This window comes from Myotis daubentonii, chromosome 6 (assembly GCF_963259705.1).
Source record: "Myotis daubentonii chromosome 6, mMyoDau2.1, whole genome shotgun sequence".
NCBI classification, from domain to species: Eukaryota; Metazoa; Chordata; class Mammalia; order Chiroptera; family Vespertilionidae; genus Myotis; species Myotis daubentonii.
Window position 1 is genome coordinate 30,633,002 of NC_081845.1, and position 15,944 is coordinate 30,648,945.

Genomic DNA, 15,944 nt, shown 5'->3' on the forward strand with positions numbered 1-15,944 from the left:
GTGCAGTACCATTTATTATTGTGATTAACGTACTTATTCATGCAACAAAAAATACTGAGTACTCAGTATGTGTCAGATGCTGTTCTCAGCCCTGATAATTCAGCAGTGTACTATCAAAATAGACAAGATTAGGACTCTCCTGCTACTTTCCATTTAGGAGAAGGGGATCTTTGATAAGGAACAAGGAAACAAATGGGATCATTACAGATTGTAGTAAGTAGGTCAGCAAATTGCCTTTAAAGAAATAAATGGATAATGAGATAAAAGGTTACAGGAGGCACTTTAAATAAAAAAAAGTAAGTTAATATCTTCCTAATATGTTAACATTTGAGTTGAGATTGAAGGAAAAGAAAGAATTACTTTACTTCATGTGTACAGAACTAGTAGAGGGAAGAGACAGCACACAAGGGAGTCTGGAGGTGAAGAAGAGTTTGGTATGATTGGGGCACAGGAGAGAGCATATTCCACAAGGGGAGTGTAGTAGGTGGCACTGGTATCTACTTTGAAGTGACCAAAGCAAAATGAAAATGTGGTGCCCCTTGTTAAAAAATTATTGCGATATTCAAGATGGCAAAAGCAGAGCATTGGGCCAAGTTCAGAGCTCTCTGAGCACGGGACCCTGTACAACTGCACAGGTTACATGCCCATGAAGCTGGCCCTGGGGGGTGGGAAAGAGGTGGAAAAGACTTGGGGACCAGCAGAAACTAGAGTGAATTTCATAGAAAGTGAATTTATCCTATCTCAAAGGGAGCGTAGCAGGAGATGGGGTTAAGAAAGTCAGGTATCCGATTGTGAGACCCTCTGGGTCATTATAAGGGATTTGGATTGGGGAGAAATATAGTATTAATATTTACATGGTCATAGCTAGAAATTTAGGAAACTGTATAAAAAGCTAATGTCAAAATGGAAAAAATCATAGGGAAAGTATATGTTAAAGATCTATAAAAATGACTACATATTCAAAAATGTATAAAGAAAATATATATATAATTACTATTTTTCTTGGTTTTAACTACAGTAATCCCCAATGACTTTGCAAAATAACCACAAAATTTGAAATCTATATCTCTTCCCTATCAGTCATTGGCCAGTGGGGGCATACTTGAGTATCACTGATACACTGATGAATTTCACTTTCCAACTATCATTTTTAAATTAAATTTGTAAATTACCTAGAATCCTTCTTGTTATATAGTCCTCCCAAAGTCATTGTTAGTATGTCTAAGATTACAGCTTACTCTGCATTGTCCAGGTTGGCTCCCTTTCTTCAGACATGCTTTGGGAAGTCCTTTGCCCATTTCTGAAGTTTTCATAGTGATCTTAATCAGCAACCTACATTCATAAATCATCTCTTATGGCTCGTTATTTTCTGCATTTTGACCCCACAACTTTGGATAAAATTGAGAAATCTATGTAAGTTGAGTCTTTGAAAGGCATAGCCCTGAATTTAATACTAATAAATTACTTGATTTAACAGTTGTCCATTCTTTTTCTTTTTAGTGAGCTTTATTTATGGTGCATCCATCTTTTACGCAACATTCCCTAAACTCAGTTGATATCTGCCTTAGAAAATGAAATCAAATGTAAAAATATTCATACAATGATAATAAACACCACTGGAGTGTTAAATGGATCAGACCTTTCCGTACATATCTTCATGTTTGCATTTCTCATAGCGCATCTCCATTTGTATCTAGGAAAGTGTTCTAGTTACATTAGTCTTGATTTCTTTCTACTTTACGTTTAGCTGAATCACAATGTTTCTATATTTGAAGCTTATGTTTTTGAAACTTATAAGCCTTATCTTAGACCCTCAGAGCTCCAGAAATAGTTCTTGGAACATATCAGCTTATTATCTGTAACGATGTTTGTCTTTAGATGTAGGAAGACTAATGGTGTATGGATGAGCTATCATAATTTATAAAGGTATTTTGTGGAATTGATAATTAGACACTTATATAGAAATGAAGTGGAATTTTTCTCTCCAAGAAATAACTTTTTTTAACTCTTATTTTCCCTGATCATTCTATAATCCAAATTTGTACATTTGATAATTCTTTCGTTAGGCTCAATAAGAGTTGAAGACAGACAACATGATACAGACTATATTTAATACCTGTCACCATTCTCTCTCTATTAATTAAAATCCCACCTTTCACAAAAGCAGCTCAGCTCTTACTTGGTACAGAAGAACTATTCCCAAGCTCTTCTGTTTCTCCTCACCAAAACAATGTCATTCTGTGATTTCTACCAATAGCCCTTACTTTACCAGTTAATATTTGAGTCTGTGTTATCCTGTATTGTTTTTTTGTTTTGTTTTGGTGTGTGTGTGTGTGTGTGTGTGTGTTGCTTTTACCTCTTCTGTTGTCTTTTAAATTACTTGAGGACTCTTTTTCTTACTATGCTTGGTTAATTCTGGTCCATAAAAGCTAAATGAGCTCATATCTGCTGTTATAAACACTAATTGGAGAATATTAAAGCTGGAAAGGATCTAACTAAGTCATTCTCATTTTAAAGAAAAAACTAAATCTTACAGAAGGTAAATGATTTGTTCAAAATCAGTGGCATTGACCATAGATTTATTATTTAACTCCATTGGGATGTAGTCATAAGCAAATAGTATTTTCTGTGTATTTTCAGGAATATTATATTCAATGGGGACCCTGTTTTATACCTGGCATATTGTTGGGGACTGGAGATACAGAGAAAATATAATGAATGGAAGATGACCTCTATGTGGGGAATTTCAACAAAAGACTATAGCATTTTTACATGATTAAGTTTATGGATCAAGATAATAGTCAGATTTTTTTTCTTATTACCTGCTCACTACATGTTCGAATTTGGGGATTATCATTTATTTTTAAGATGGCTACACTTTATATTATTTTCATTTAATTTTATAATGAAAATTACCCTAATTGGATCTTTGTAAAAAATTATCTATATTCTCTGTTGCAAATAACCTAAATTGATTCAAATTAGAAACATTCGTATGTTAGAACATGTGATAGTCGGTTAGAGAAAGAGGATGGTGAATTTTACATATGATTTACAAGAGTTTTTGCAATTCCTTACAGGGTTGGATAGGGTTAAATATGATGGAAAATGGAAAACATTTAGAATTGCTACTGAGGGCAAGCATGAGTCACCAAAAATTGAGTAAATTAATTGCTACACTGCCACCAGAGTGCAGCTGAGGTTAATTGGCAAGGTTTGCAGTCTGTGACTCTGTCATTGCAGCTGCTTTAGAATTAAAAGGTGGTAGGTATAGTTGAAGGCCAAGAGAGTAAAGGATTCAAAGGTGTTAGTGTACTATAATGGATTTGGGATATCTCTATGCTGAAGAAATCCCAAAGAGGTTTGAGGGGCTAGAGATCAAGATCCTGGGGACAAGAATGGATTTACTCATATTAAAAAAGTAGGAGCAAGGGTAAGAAGGTTCCAGGCAGTGAAAGACTTCTCCAAGATAGAGATTTGGGAATGAAAGATGTGTTATGATGAGTCCTGAGGTGTGGTCATATCCCAGTGTGTGACTGAAGGGACATGAAAGGTTATAGAGATGAGATGGGCTTTAGAAGACTATCAGTCTCTAGAAGTGACAGATGATACTGTGTCTGGTCAAGTCCAGTCAAAGGGAGTGGACAGGCACTTTGTTTTAGTGGCTGATCCGCTGAGGCTAAGGGGAAGATGGTGTTACTTCTTTCCTTGGCATTTGTGAGGGAGAGATTATACAGCCTCTGATGGAGATGATCGTAGGGGAGCATCAGGATTCACTGAAGGAGAAAGGTTGAACTTTCAATTATGAACAAGATGTAGGGAATTGTGTTCATAAGTAGAAGAACACAGAGTCCACGCTAGTGGGGACAGAAAGGTAAACAGACAGAGACTGTGCATCTGGTGAGAGACAGTGGCCGGAAAAGGAGAAATGGGGAAAGGCAGCAAAGTACTTCCCCATTGGTCAATACATATATCAGCAACTGAAGGTCTGGCCAGCATAGGAAGGTGTTCTGAGAGACATGTTAGCTCAATTAGCTCAGGGAAGGGATAGGATATTTGCAAAATTTTATTGCCAGAAAGGTTAGCAACATCAGCTACTCCCAGCATTCAAATTGTTGGGGTGGAATCATTGCAAAATTCGCTGCTTACATGCTTGTTTTGGATAGGACTAGTTTGTACTGATAGTTTTGTTAAGATTTTGGTGGGAAGAGGGGAGGATAAGGAAAAAAATAATGCCTCAATGGTAAATAGCTTATTAAGTCAACAACACCTAAGACGGAATTTGTATTGCATTTTTTAAAGCAAATGCATGTTAGCTTTAAAGCAACAGTTCTAAGCATATTCTTGCTGGTATTGGCTAATATGTGGAGAAATAAACCAAATATGTTCAGGGTTTTCAGAACCTGTAAAAAAAATCACAGTTCTCTACTAAAAAAAATTTTTTTTTAAGTGTAAAGTAAAATCACATCTTTAAAAAAACATAAACCTATATGTTGTTGAGAAAAAACAAACAAAAAACAAAGAAAAATTAGAAATAGTTGTGTTGTCCACTCTGTCCACCCCTGCTAGCATCAATGTATCATAAGGCTATAAAAATCAAATGTTAAGAAAATGCTGATTCATCCTTTGGAAAGCTCTACACTGAGTTAGTATAGTTTGTTTTTGGCAGTCTTGCTGCTTCAGATGAGACTTGAGATGTTTACCAATATGCTAAAAATGCAGCATCATTGCTGTTTCTCGGACCTCAGCATCCAGAAGTGGTTTTTCAGCTCATGCCCACTTTATACTGTTTTCCCAATAAGTTAAGTTCATTTAGAGTATGTCGTTAGCTGTTAAGGAGAGGTTTGGCCCAAATCCATTTTACTTTGACTTATTACCTCACTTATTTTTGACGCCTTGGTGATTCTGTTAATTAATGCTAATTTTTTGGTTTTATATTTTTCCATTAGAACTTGAAAAAGGCTCTGAGCTTATCCTAATGATTTCATACTGTCCATGGAATTTACTATGTCTGAATTTGAACTTGTTAAAAATCAATGAAACTTAATTCAAAACTGAGAAGTTGTTTTGCAATTTTTAAAAATGACTGGAATGTCTTTAAAATAAGTTCTGTGATAATGAAATGTACTCCTTAGTAGTATGCATATACCACTTAGGACTACTGACTTCTATATTTAATAAGTCTTGCTAAAGAGAGTGCTATTCACCAATGATTTCTGCACTTAAGCATGATCCAAATTATAATGTTTCATTATCCTACTCATCTGCTAAATGACTGTCATCTTATACAACCCTGATTTTCCTCTTTATCCTTCTTTGTTTTCCTCTGTACATAACTTATTCATATTTGTAGTTAACAGTTAAAAATATAACATTAGGAGTATTTGTTTAGGAATGAGATACTACTGCCCATCCTAAGTTACAAGTTGAACAAAACAATTGGGGGAAGATTTAAAATCAATGCGGTTTTGTTTCTTTTTTGTAGTTCTTTTGGGTGTTTTTGCTTAAAGTGCTAAGTAATGAGAAATTTTGGCCATTAGTTTAATTGGCATCATTGTAGTTCCCCCTCCCCTTTATTTATTTATTTTTTTGTGTGTGTATGTTTGGTGAAGGGAGTTTTTTGAGTTGAAGTAGTAAAACAATCAATTTAACAATCTACTTGGCTGTCCGACTGTGATGGATAGCATTTTTTAAGTGTAGATTTTTCTTCACCTTAGCATTATTGCTCCTTGTGATTTGCATTGATGAGAAAGAAAAGTCCTATGTCAATATTTTTGAAGTTCAATAGTGAATAGGTGCCAGCATTTATGATAAGAATATACAGTTTCAAATATGAACAGGGATATAGACTAAGACACATGCATTTATATGGAGATATACAAACACAAGCAAAAGATAGACTAAATTTTGCTCTATATAATGGCTATATTTGTACTTAATCAAGGAATAAAATGGAGGAAAACTGAAAATATTCCCAACCTTGGTTGGCAAAATAGAATTCAAGAAAAAATCATTAGATGCCAGTTTACACACAGGAGTTTTAGGGTTTTGGTAGAGAGTTACATGGACAGACTTACCACAGGGTAGTTTTTCTGATTCAGCAACACTTTTTAAATATTTTATTCATTCATTTGTATTAGTTTGTGGGAAATAAGTCGAGAACTAATTACTTATCATTATCTAAATAAATTTCATTACCATCTCACTGTTACATAATGGCAGCATAGCCCTAACCAGTGTGGCTAGGTGGATAGAGCGTCGGCCTGTGGACTCAAGGGTCTCGGGTTTGATTCCGGTCAAGGGCATGTACCTTGGTTGCGGGCACATCCCCAGTAAGGGGTATGCAGGAGGCAGCTGACCGATGTTTCTTTCTCATCGATGTTTCTGACTCTCTATCCCTCTCCCTTCCTCACTGTAAAAAATCCATAAAATATATTTTTTAAAAAAAATAATGGCAGCATAGTGGAGGGAAGTCTAATTTCCAGTGTTCACATGCCCACTTGTGTGTGTAGCTTAATTCTAAAACATTTTCACAATGACTCACCGTCATTAATTTTCCAAAAATGACCATTCGAGGAACACTCTTTGTTGGGCATATTCTTCCTTCTGTGCTAAAAATCACTGCGGAAGGATTTGGGAAAGATGGAGAGGGCAATGGCTTTGGTTTTTTTCAGTCTCTTTCACCTTTGCCATTTCTGTCCCATTTGTAAAGTAGTTACACAGAAAGGGAGCAATTCTGTGGAGTCAGAAAAGCTTTCCTGAACTTCTCATCATTCTAAAAGTTTAGGAAAATTCATTTCAGAAAAACATTGAGCAAGAAAAAGGTTCATAATCAAATCTCACGTAAGGCAATTATAAAAAGAAGAGAACAAAATAATCTCACTACAAATACAGCATGACAGGAAGAAGTGCTCACTGAACAGGTCAAGACAATAACGTACTATCCTATATAATAAAGAGATAATATGCAAATTAACCCTCACACCCTCACAAGATGGCTGCCTACAACCAGGCCAGCAGGGGGCTTAGTGAGGGATGACCAAATGAGTGAATAAGCAGGCTGCGTAGGGCAACCAGGCCAGCGGGGGGGGGAGGGGGGGCGTTGGGGGCAATTAGGCTGGCAGGGGGGTAGTGAGGGGCGACTAGGCCAGTGCAGGGGACAGTTAGGGGTTACCAGGCCGGCAGAGGGGGGCAGTTAGGGGCAACCAGGCCAGCTGGGGGGCAGTAAGGAGTGAGCAGGCTTGGGGGGGGGGCAGTTAGGAGCAACCAGGCCGGCACGCAGAGACAGTGAGAGGCGAGCAGGCCCGCATTGGGGGACAGTCAGGAGTGACCAGGCAGACCGGCAGGTGAGCAACTAGGAGCCAGCAGTCCAGGATTGTGAAAGGGATGTCCCTGGGATTGGGCCTAAACCAGCAGTCAGACATCCCCTGAGGGGTCCCAGATTGGAGAGGATGCAGGCTGGGCTGAGGGAACCCCCCCCCCCCGCATGAATTTTGTGCACTGGGCCTCTAGTTTTAAAATAAGCTGTAAGCCCTTGCCACCCGAGGGCTGCGACTGTGGTAAACAGCTTCCTCATACCGCTGAGGTGAAGCTGAACTTCCTCTTTGTGGAACTGGTCTATGAGCCCCAGGGATGTGCTGTTGGCCGCCACCTTGGCTCCTGCTGTTCCTGGCCTGCACCCCAGCTACCGAGGGGCGGGACCGGAAGTAGCGGGGAAGGCCCGGAAAAAGGAAGGCCCGGTCACAAACACTTACCAGTAGTTGTCTCTGGATGTTCAAAGAGTTAGAAATTTGCACTTCTCTCCTTTCTCTACATAGTGAGGCCTATTTAGTTGTAGATTGGACATTTCCATGTAAATTTTGCAAAAACCAACCACAGGGTTTCTTAGCAATACTTATTTAAAATGAAGGGGAAATTTAGAATGTAATCATAAATCTTCTAGTCAATGGCTATATGGGTTTTTTCCTCTTACAAGACTTAAAACTGTTTCAGTTTTGTAGAAGTGACATATGGTGAAAAGACCTGGGTTTGCAAGAGCAGCTTTCTCCTCACCGACCTTGTAAGTCTGAATCCCCCAAAGCCTTAGTGTCGGTTTCCTTTTGGGTCACAAACGTGATGAAGATCTCACTGCCCTTGATGGAAAAAAGAGATTGAAGGAAGGCTCTTTGTAAGGTTCAGGGTTCTGTGCCAATATGCTACCCTCATTTCATCTCATGAGAGCTGCAAAGTCTTCTGTTCTCCTTTTCATTTATAGCAACAAATGAAAACCTAGTCTTTCAAGAAGTGCAAAGATAATTTGAAGAATTGGGTAATTTATGTAGTAATGGAGGGTCCTTTCAATTTCATCTTCATATCATAATATAAATAAAAAAGTATTATACCTAGCGTGAAGACAGAGTTAAGTTTGATTATTTATGTTCGTTACAAGTGGGTGGTCCTCTTTTTCATTTTTACCAAATTATTGCTCGAGCACTTAAAACAGAGAAGTAGTAGGAATTGTCATTACATAGAAAATGTGGCCAAATATGTATAAATGTCTTTTAATTTTTTTGGTGAGAAAATAGATTTAATTCATTTTCTTGGCTTTATTCCAACTAAAGAATTACATTCTGCTGAACTGAATATAATATCTAGTTCCTGTGGGATGAATTACTTTTTGCTTTTTCTTTTAATATTGCATAAAGTTTATGGCAGTGCATTTAGTGCCTTTAGGTTACAAATGTTGGTGGTACTTTTTTTTTCCTTGATATGGAAATTGATGAAATAAAAAAAATGTGCCATTTCTGTATAAGAATGAACTCACTTTTTCCAAATATTAAATTTGAGCCTTATATCAGAAACTCAAATTTAATTCCAGCCCCTGCTGCAACTTTTTGGGAGGCAGGTAGGTGTTGTTTATTTGTTGATTGGTGATTTTGCTTTGTTCTTCTATGCCCTAAATATATTTAGCTAAAAAGTGTATCATGTGGAATTGGACTTGCACTTTTGAATTATGTTTTTCCCAAGCAGGAGGAGTTCATGTTGAATCCCAAATATAGATAAGCTAGAAGAACATTATGCCAATGAAATAAGCCAGTCATTAAAAAAAAACTACATATTGTATGATTCCATTTATTTATTTATTTTTTAAATATATTTTATTGATTTTTTACATAGAGGAAGAGAGAGAGATAGAGAGTTAGAAACATCGATGAGAGAGAAACATCGATCAGCTGCCTCCTGCACATCTCCTACCGGGGATGTGCCCGCAACCCAGGTACATGCCCATGACCGGAATCGAACCTGGGACCCCTCAATCCGCAGGCCGACGCTCTATCCACTGAGCCAAACCGGTTTCGGCAATGTATGATTCCATTTATAAGAAATATCCAGAATGTGCAAATACATAGAAAGAAAAAGTAGATTAGTGGTTGCCAAGGGGCTGAGAGGAGGAGACAGTACGTGAGAGGGAATGACTGCAAATGAGTGTAGGTTTTCTTTCAGGGTGATGAGAATGTTCTGGAATTCCATAGTGATAATATTTACACAGTTATGTGAATATACTAAAAAAACACTGTATTGTACACTGCCCTGGCTGAGCCAGACTGGCAAAGCAGCCTGGTACAGTGCGCATGTGGTCTTTTCTTCCCCACTTCCCCCACTCATGAGTTAGTTGAAAACCTGGATATGGCTTCAAAAACACTGGCCTAAGAGATGAAAACTTTTATGCTGCCAATGGAGATGGCCCAAGTAAAAGCTGGAGCACATTACTTTATTATTTCCCTGTATATTAACAATACGTTAAGATCAGACATAGACATAAATTGGGTCATAAATGCTTATCCTTGCACGGGGCCTTATTTTTGCATTTCTATCATGAAAAGCTTTTTTCCCTTTATTTTATTTTATTTTTTTTTACCAAAACATTCAGGGTAAATATATTCATAAACTTAATGATCTGCAGTTGTCTTAACCATTGTAAAAGACCTAAATGCCCTTCAGGGTAGGTGAAATATCCTCCCAGGCTTTCTCCTCTAAAAACTCTTTTACTTCCAACTATATTCTGCTTATTTCTCCTGTCCTGTCCTGCCTGGTTAAATCTTAATACCATCATTTCTTATAGCAACTCTTTTTTCTTTACAAAGACCTTTGCATTTCTTTTCGTAATGGCTTCTTTTCTACACTTACTCACATTTAGGATCTAAATCCAGAGAATGACAGGGTATTACATAGTTTATTCTCAGAATTACTCAGGAAGAGATTTGACATTGTGGATCTGATGGTAAGGCCTAGTGATTCTGCAGACTGTCCTCACTATACTTCTTTTCTTTTCAATAAAGTGAAAATTGCTGAATTTTAGATTAGGAATAACCTGGACTTATTCAAGTTTTCTCCCTGCTCTGTAAACCTAGAGAGTCAAAAGTCCCCTTAACAGTTTACTAGAAAGAGACATATTTAGGTAGAATAGGGGCAGATAGGAAGTAATACAACTACATTAGTGTTGACCCAGAATTTAGTTGTTTTAATAAATAATTATATATTTTTAAGCTTCTGCTTGCAAAATAGTTTTGGTAGTGTCACAGTATGAATCCTGGAAATGCTTGTCATGAAGGAAACGATAGACTGGAGAGGGTGCAAGAAAAGGGAGGGAGGCAGCAGGTAGGGCAGTGTATTTAGCACTCAGTTTATTATTATAGAAAAGTTATCTGGTTCTGTTTTGTAAAGAGATTAGAGTGAGGTCTAACTAGTTATAGATTGGACAGCCAATCAGGAGTCAGACAGCCAAGGCTATAATTTACTTCTGTGCAGATAATGTAAACATTTTAAATACATCTTCAGAAGGACTGAATGAAGTTGATGTCTGTATGACGTATTACAAATAAAAACTAGAATTGGTGATAAGAGTGTCAAATACTGAATAAAAATTTATTTCATGTCAAAGTTATTTATGTTCATATGATTGGGAAAGGACAAAGAAACTTTGGATTGGAAATATAGTATAGTACTTTTTACAATATAGAGTAGAAGTATGATGCTGCTCTTGGTCTCTTATTACTGCTGCCTCCTTTTTCCGACTACAGTATATACTAGCATGTGTGCAGTCAGTATAGCTCAACCTCATTTCTGCACCTTAGTTAAAACCATATAATATCCATCATACTTCATCATCCCTAAATGTTTAATAATAAACTGCAACTTTTTTACGGATGGGAATCAGGCAATAAAATTCCCAAAACTAATCTTACTTTTTGGCCTAATTTGTAAAATATTGGGCAAATAAGCTAGCTATGTTTTATTTTCAATAAGAAATTTTAAAAATTATAAACTAATTGCTGGGTATATTTAATGATGAGTCCTGATTACTATGTGCTTTCATAACATTGTGTGTTATTCCAAAAAATACATAAAGCTACTGAAACTATTGTCATTTAATTGCATTAATTTACATCTGGTCTATGTATTGTAGAAAGTTATCTTCTTCCATTTTAATGAGAGATGTGTAATTTTTTCAACCTCATAGACAACATCTGGGGAAGATGTACGCGACTTCACAAAGGTGCTGAAGAATAAGTTCAGATCAAAGAAATACTTTGCCAAGCATCCTCGACTTGGCTACCTGCCTGTTCAGACTGTTCTTGAAGGTGACAACTTAGAGACGTAAGTTTAATTTTAATGTATGTACTTATATCTGATAGTGTCATTTATTATGTTAGGGACACAAAAGAAATTGTTTGATACCAAAAACTGTTTGTGTTTTGGTAAACTGTTCCATTTTAAAGGAGGTCAATTAAACTTAGAATCAGTCTTTACAACATAAATTTTTACTGTTTGCTTTTGACAGTGTCACAGCTAAAATTTTGGGTTCCATTGTGCACTTGTTCCTATACTTTACAAATATGTGTGAATGTGTTAATCTTTGCATTGGTTATCTCTTTTCCTCTTCAAAACACTTAAAGCAAGTTGTAATAGTGTATATTCTTTAATTATTTTATTTATTTTCCATTTTCCCTTTTTCGGGAATGTTTTACTATTTCTTATAGTGCGTTTCACACTTATTTTATATACTTTTAATATAAATTTATTAATACTTATCTTGCTTCAGATATCTACCTATACTAAAATCTCATCAAAATCTAACATTACATTTCTAATTTCTTTTGTCTTGAACATGACAGGAAAATGAAATAGCTTTGTAGAGTACATGATATAGCCCTAGCTGGTTTGGCTCAGTGGATAGAGCATCAGCCTGCGGACTGAAGGGTCCCGGGTGTGATTCCAGTCAAGGGCCCAGGTTGTAGACTTGATCCCGAGTAGGGGGCATGCAGGAGGAAGATCAATGATTCTCTCTCATCATTGATGTTTCTATCTCTCTCTCCCTCTCCTTTCCTCTTTGAAATCAATAAAATCATATTTTAAAAATAAGCATATAGTACATGAGATAGACACAACTTCTTTAAATTTTATAATTTGTGTATACAAGCATAAATGAAATAAAGTTTCAAGGTAACAAAATTACTATTGGATTTTAAAGCAAAGAAAAATTATAACTTATAACCTGAAATAAAAAGAAGAATTTTGAAAATGAGCCAGAACAAATGTAAGAAGTAATTTTAAATTACTAAATAATTATATATAAAGATCAAAAATAGATATGATTTAAATCTTTGAATCGTTAGAATATCAGCTTAAATATACCTGTCAAAGCAAATATTTTCGTGTGTGCTTGAATCTTGGGGAAAATTAACCTTAATTGCTAATTATCATCAGGGTTCCTACTCGTAAGGAATAGTTAGGTTCTTGTTACAGAAAGATGCCCTCTCAAATGACTATAAAACAAGCTCAGAAGTGTGAAGTGGGGGGTTCTTTACATTATACAGTAGAGCAGTATTAAAAGTGTTCCAGGTACAATTTTTGTGAACTCAAACTTTCTTTAACCTTCAAAACTCATGGAGACATAATCTGAGAACAGTAATGGTCCAGTATATTATGACACTGCATGTCTCAAAGATGTCAAAATAGAGGGATAGACTGTTTTTGGTCTGAATTTTTTTCCATATAAAGCTCTATACATACATTTATGTGCAAATGTATTTTTTAAAATTTGTGAAACTGCTAAGAAGTAGAAAAAAGACCACAGCCAAAGCATAGTGGATGTCTTTTTGCTGCTGTAGGTAATATTATGGGTGTACATATAGAAAGAAATATAATGCAGCTGTATATATAAATAACTCAAAAAGTGTCATGTACACATTTAAAGCATATGAAAAAAATCAAACTTTTTGGTACCTTTGCTTGATATCAAACTGTGTACAATTAATATACATGCCTCCAAGTCATTTTTTCCACACTACTTTAGGACAGATTTTAATAAAAGCAATTATAGTTCAAGGAGAGATGTTCAAATACTTAAATCCATAGAAAAGGTAGATTTTGGTCCTCTCTTTGTTTTGTGGATATATTTTTGTCCTTTTTCTCATCAGGTTGTCTGACAATACATTCTTATTTATTTCAGTATCTAACATATAGTGTAACTGGGCTGAACACTTCAGGATAAAGACAAAATTTTACTACTCTTAGCATCAGATCTAACTAACCTGTGGAGTAGCTGCTTGAAGCATAGAATTATGACAGTGCTTTTTTTATGGGATACTTGATAGGTTTGAACTGGCAATGTGCTTTTCACTCTTTTGATATGTTATTGGCATTTTGTGCCTCAAGTATCTATATACTTCCTGTGAGTCATGCAGACGAATAGATCTTTTATAGTCCTTTTAAGCAGTTTTGATAATTTGCCTTTCAGTGTCAAAATAATCATTGGCATCCATCATTCTATTCTGAGTGACTTGGTTAAAGTAAAAAAAGAACAGAAAAGCTTGCCAATAATTTTGTGCTAGGATTTTTGGCTGTAACTCTGAAAATGTTTCATTTCATCTAACATAAATTTACCAGCATTTTCAGTGAGCGGAAAACAAGAGAAAGAAAAGGCGTATAAGATTAAATCAGATGTCACAAGATGCATTTTGAAAAAGATTTATGAGCTACTGTTTAGAGTGGGTAGATTTTTTTTTTTTAATCCTGAAACGTGTTCTTGTACTTGCTGTAGTTCATTTTTCTGCTGAGCCCTCTCTAGTACAAGGCCACTTAATCTTCTGTTCTAACAATTTATGTGAGTGGGTAGTAAAAAGTTTGATTTCGTTTATTCTCCTATTTGTGGGAGGAGAACATTGGAGAAAAACCAGCGAAGTGGTAAATGTGTGGAAGTTATTTATGAAGCTGATTAGAATTTTCTTCTACATTCTCTTTTATCACCGCAAAATGTAATCTTATCCGCTATCCAGTAATTATACTTGCATGTGTGGAGGGGATTTATGGAAAAAAGGAGTTATTACTAAAAGAAGGTAAATAAACCCATGCTTAGGTATTTAATTAATTTTATAATTTTGCAAGATTTCTCAAAACATCAATCAAAATAAATGAGTAGAGCTTGATTAAAAAGTTACCATTGAATAAAAACCCGAGAAACAAGTTAAAATAGTGCCAAAAATAATTTGAGAATTGTGAGAGAATTATTGGGTAAAAAGTTAGGTTGGGTTTCCTACATTTTAAAGAATTAATGTAGACACCTGTCCCTGATATTGGCTAAGGTGGAATAGATAAATTGCATGGGTTATTAAATTCTTACTGTAGCGAGAAGCAAGTCATAGGAAGTGTAATTATGGTTGTGGGAGCACTGGCCTTGGAGAAGTGACAACTACACTGAGACCTGAGTGATGGAAGGGCCAAACATTCAGTGTTTGGTGTGGGAGGAGGAAAGGGAGAGTTTCCAGGCAAGGGAAACATTTTCAAAGGCCTGGAGTCAAGATTGTTTTCGAAACTGGGATGGGAAGCTGGGAATAGTGGCAAGAAATGAGAGTGGAGAAAGAAGCAGGAACCAGAAAATGAAGGGCCTTGTAAGCCATGCCAGGGTTTTTGGAGTTTATCCTGAGAGCAGTCAGGAGCCATTGAAGGACCAATGGATTTAACAAAGCAAAAGACTGGAAGCAGAAGTAGTCTGTTCAGAATTAAATGCACTAAAAGAGCCACAAAGTTCTTCAAAGAAAATCTGGGTTATATTTCATATACTAGTAAGTATATTTAGTAGAGTCGGATTCCTTGCGTATTAGTGTGTGATTAATCAGACCAACCTGTTCAGCCACTGCTCTGAAAGCAGGGAGAGCTTTAGTAAATCTAGGCTAACACACAGATCGATCTTATTTTTAACCCCCTTTAATCATAGATTCTAACTACTCACTGAGAATATTGCCTTTTTTTTTTCTTCCAGAATTAAAGGAGAAAGCTTATCACTTAAGGGTGTGTGTTTTTTTCCTACCAATCAAAATACTTTGAAGTCAATGAAGCATTAAGTTTCATTTTTTTAATCTTTATTTCTTTTCTTAGAAAATCTCTCAACATATAAAAAAAAACACATTCTTTTGAGAAACTCTTCAGTTCTGCTCTCTGCCTCTGCCATTCTTATCTTAGTTCAATGAACCACTTTTGTGCACACTGAATTAACTTCACAAGAACCAGCCAAGCAGTTTTAAAAGCCTTTCCAAGTTCAATTAAGATTTTTTTAAAAAAAATATGTTTCATTCTGTGTTTAAAGTTCACAGTAAATGTTGTGATGCCCTTGAATTCTAGAAATGATCTCTCAAGCAGTTACAGCTTTTTGGAACGTACAGAGCAGTCCTTTCACCTGACGTTTAACATCCCTAGTTCCGAGTTAATGAAACGTAGTGATGCAAAAAGGCTATTGAATAGTACGGTATTGTTTCATTGTTCTTGTATCTGTTTGATGCATGGATAATTAAGTCTACTTACAGTATAGATCATCTGACAAACACAGCCTGGATAAATGCCTGTTTTTGAAAGTAGGTCCAAAGTGTCTTAGTTTTTTATCCCAATAAGATGACCTTCCATCCCTT

At 36.0% G+C, this 15,944-nt stretch overlaps 1 protein-coding gene across 8 annotated transcripts in view; it reads left to right on the forward strand.

Moving 5' to 3' along the window:
* The window catches only part of UTRN (utrophin), a 446,319-nt gene that overhangs the window by 406,665 nt on the left and 23,710 nt on the right, over nt 1-15,944 (forward strand). For all 8 annotated transcript variants that reach the window (XM_059700586.1, XM_059700589.1, XM_059700588.1 and 5 more), the window contains one exon: nt 11,501-11,637. In XM_059700586.1, the coding sequence (XP_059556569.1) occupies nt 11,501-11,637 (137 nt within the window). The remainder of the gene's footprint in view (nt 1-11,500; nt 11,638-15,944) is intronic.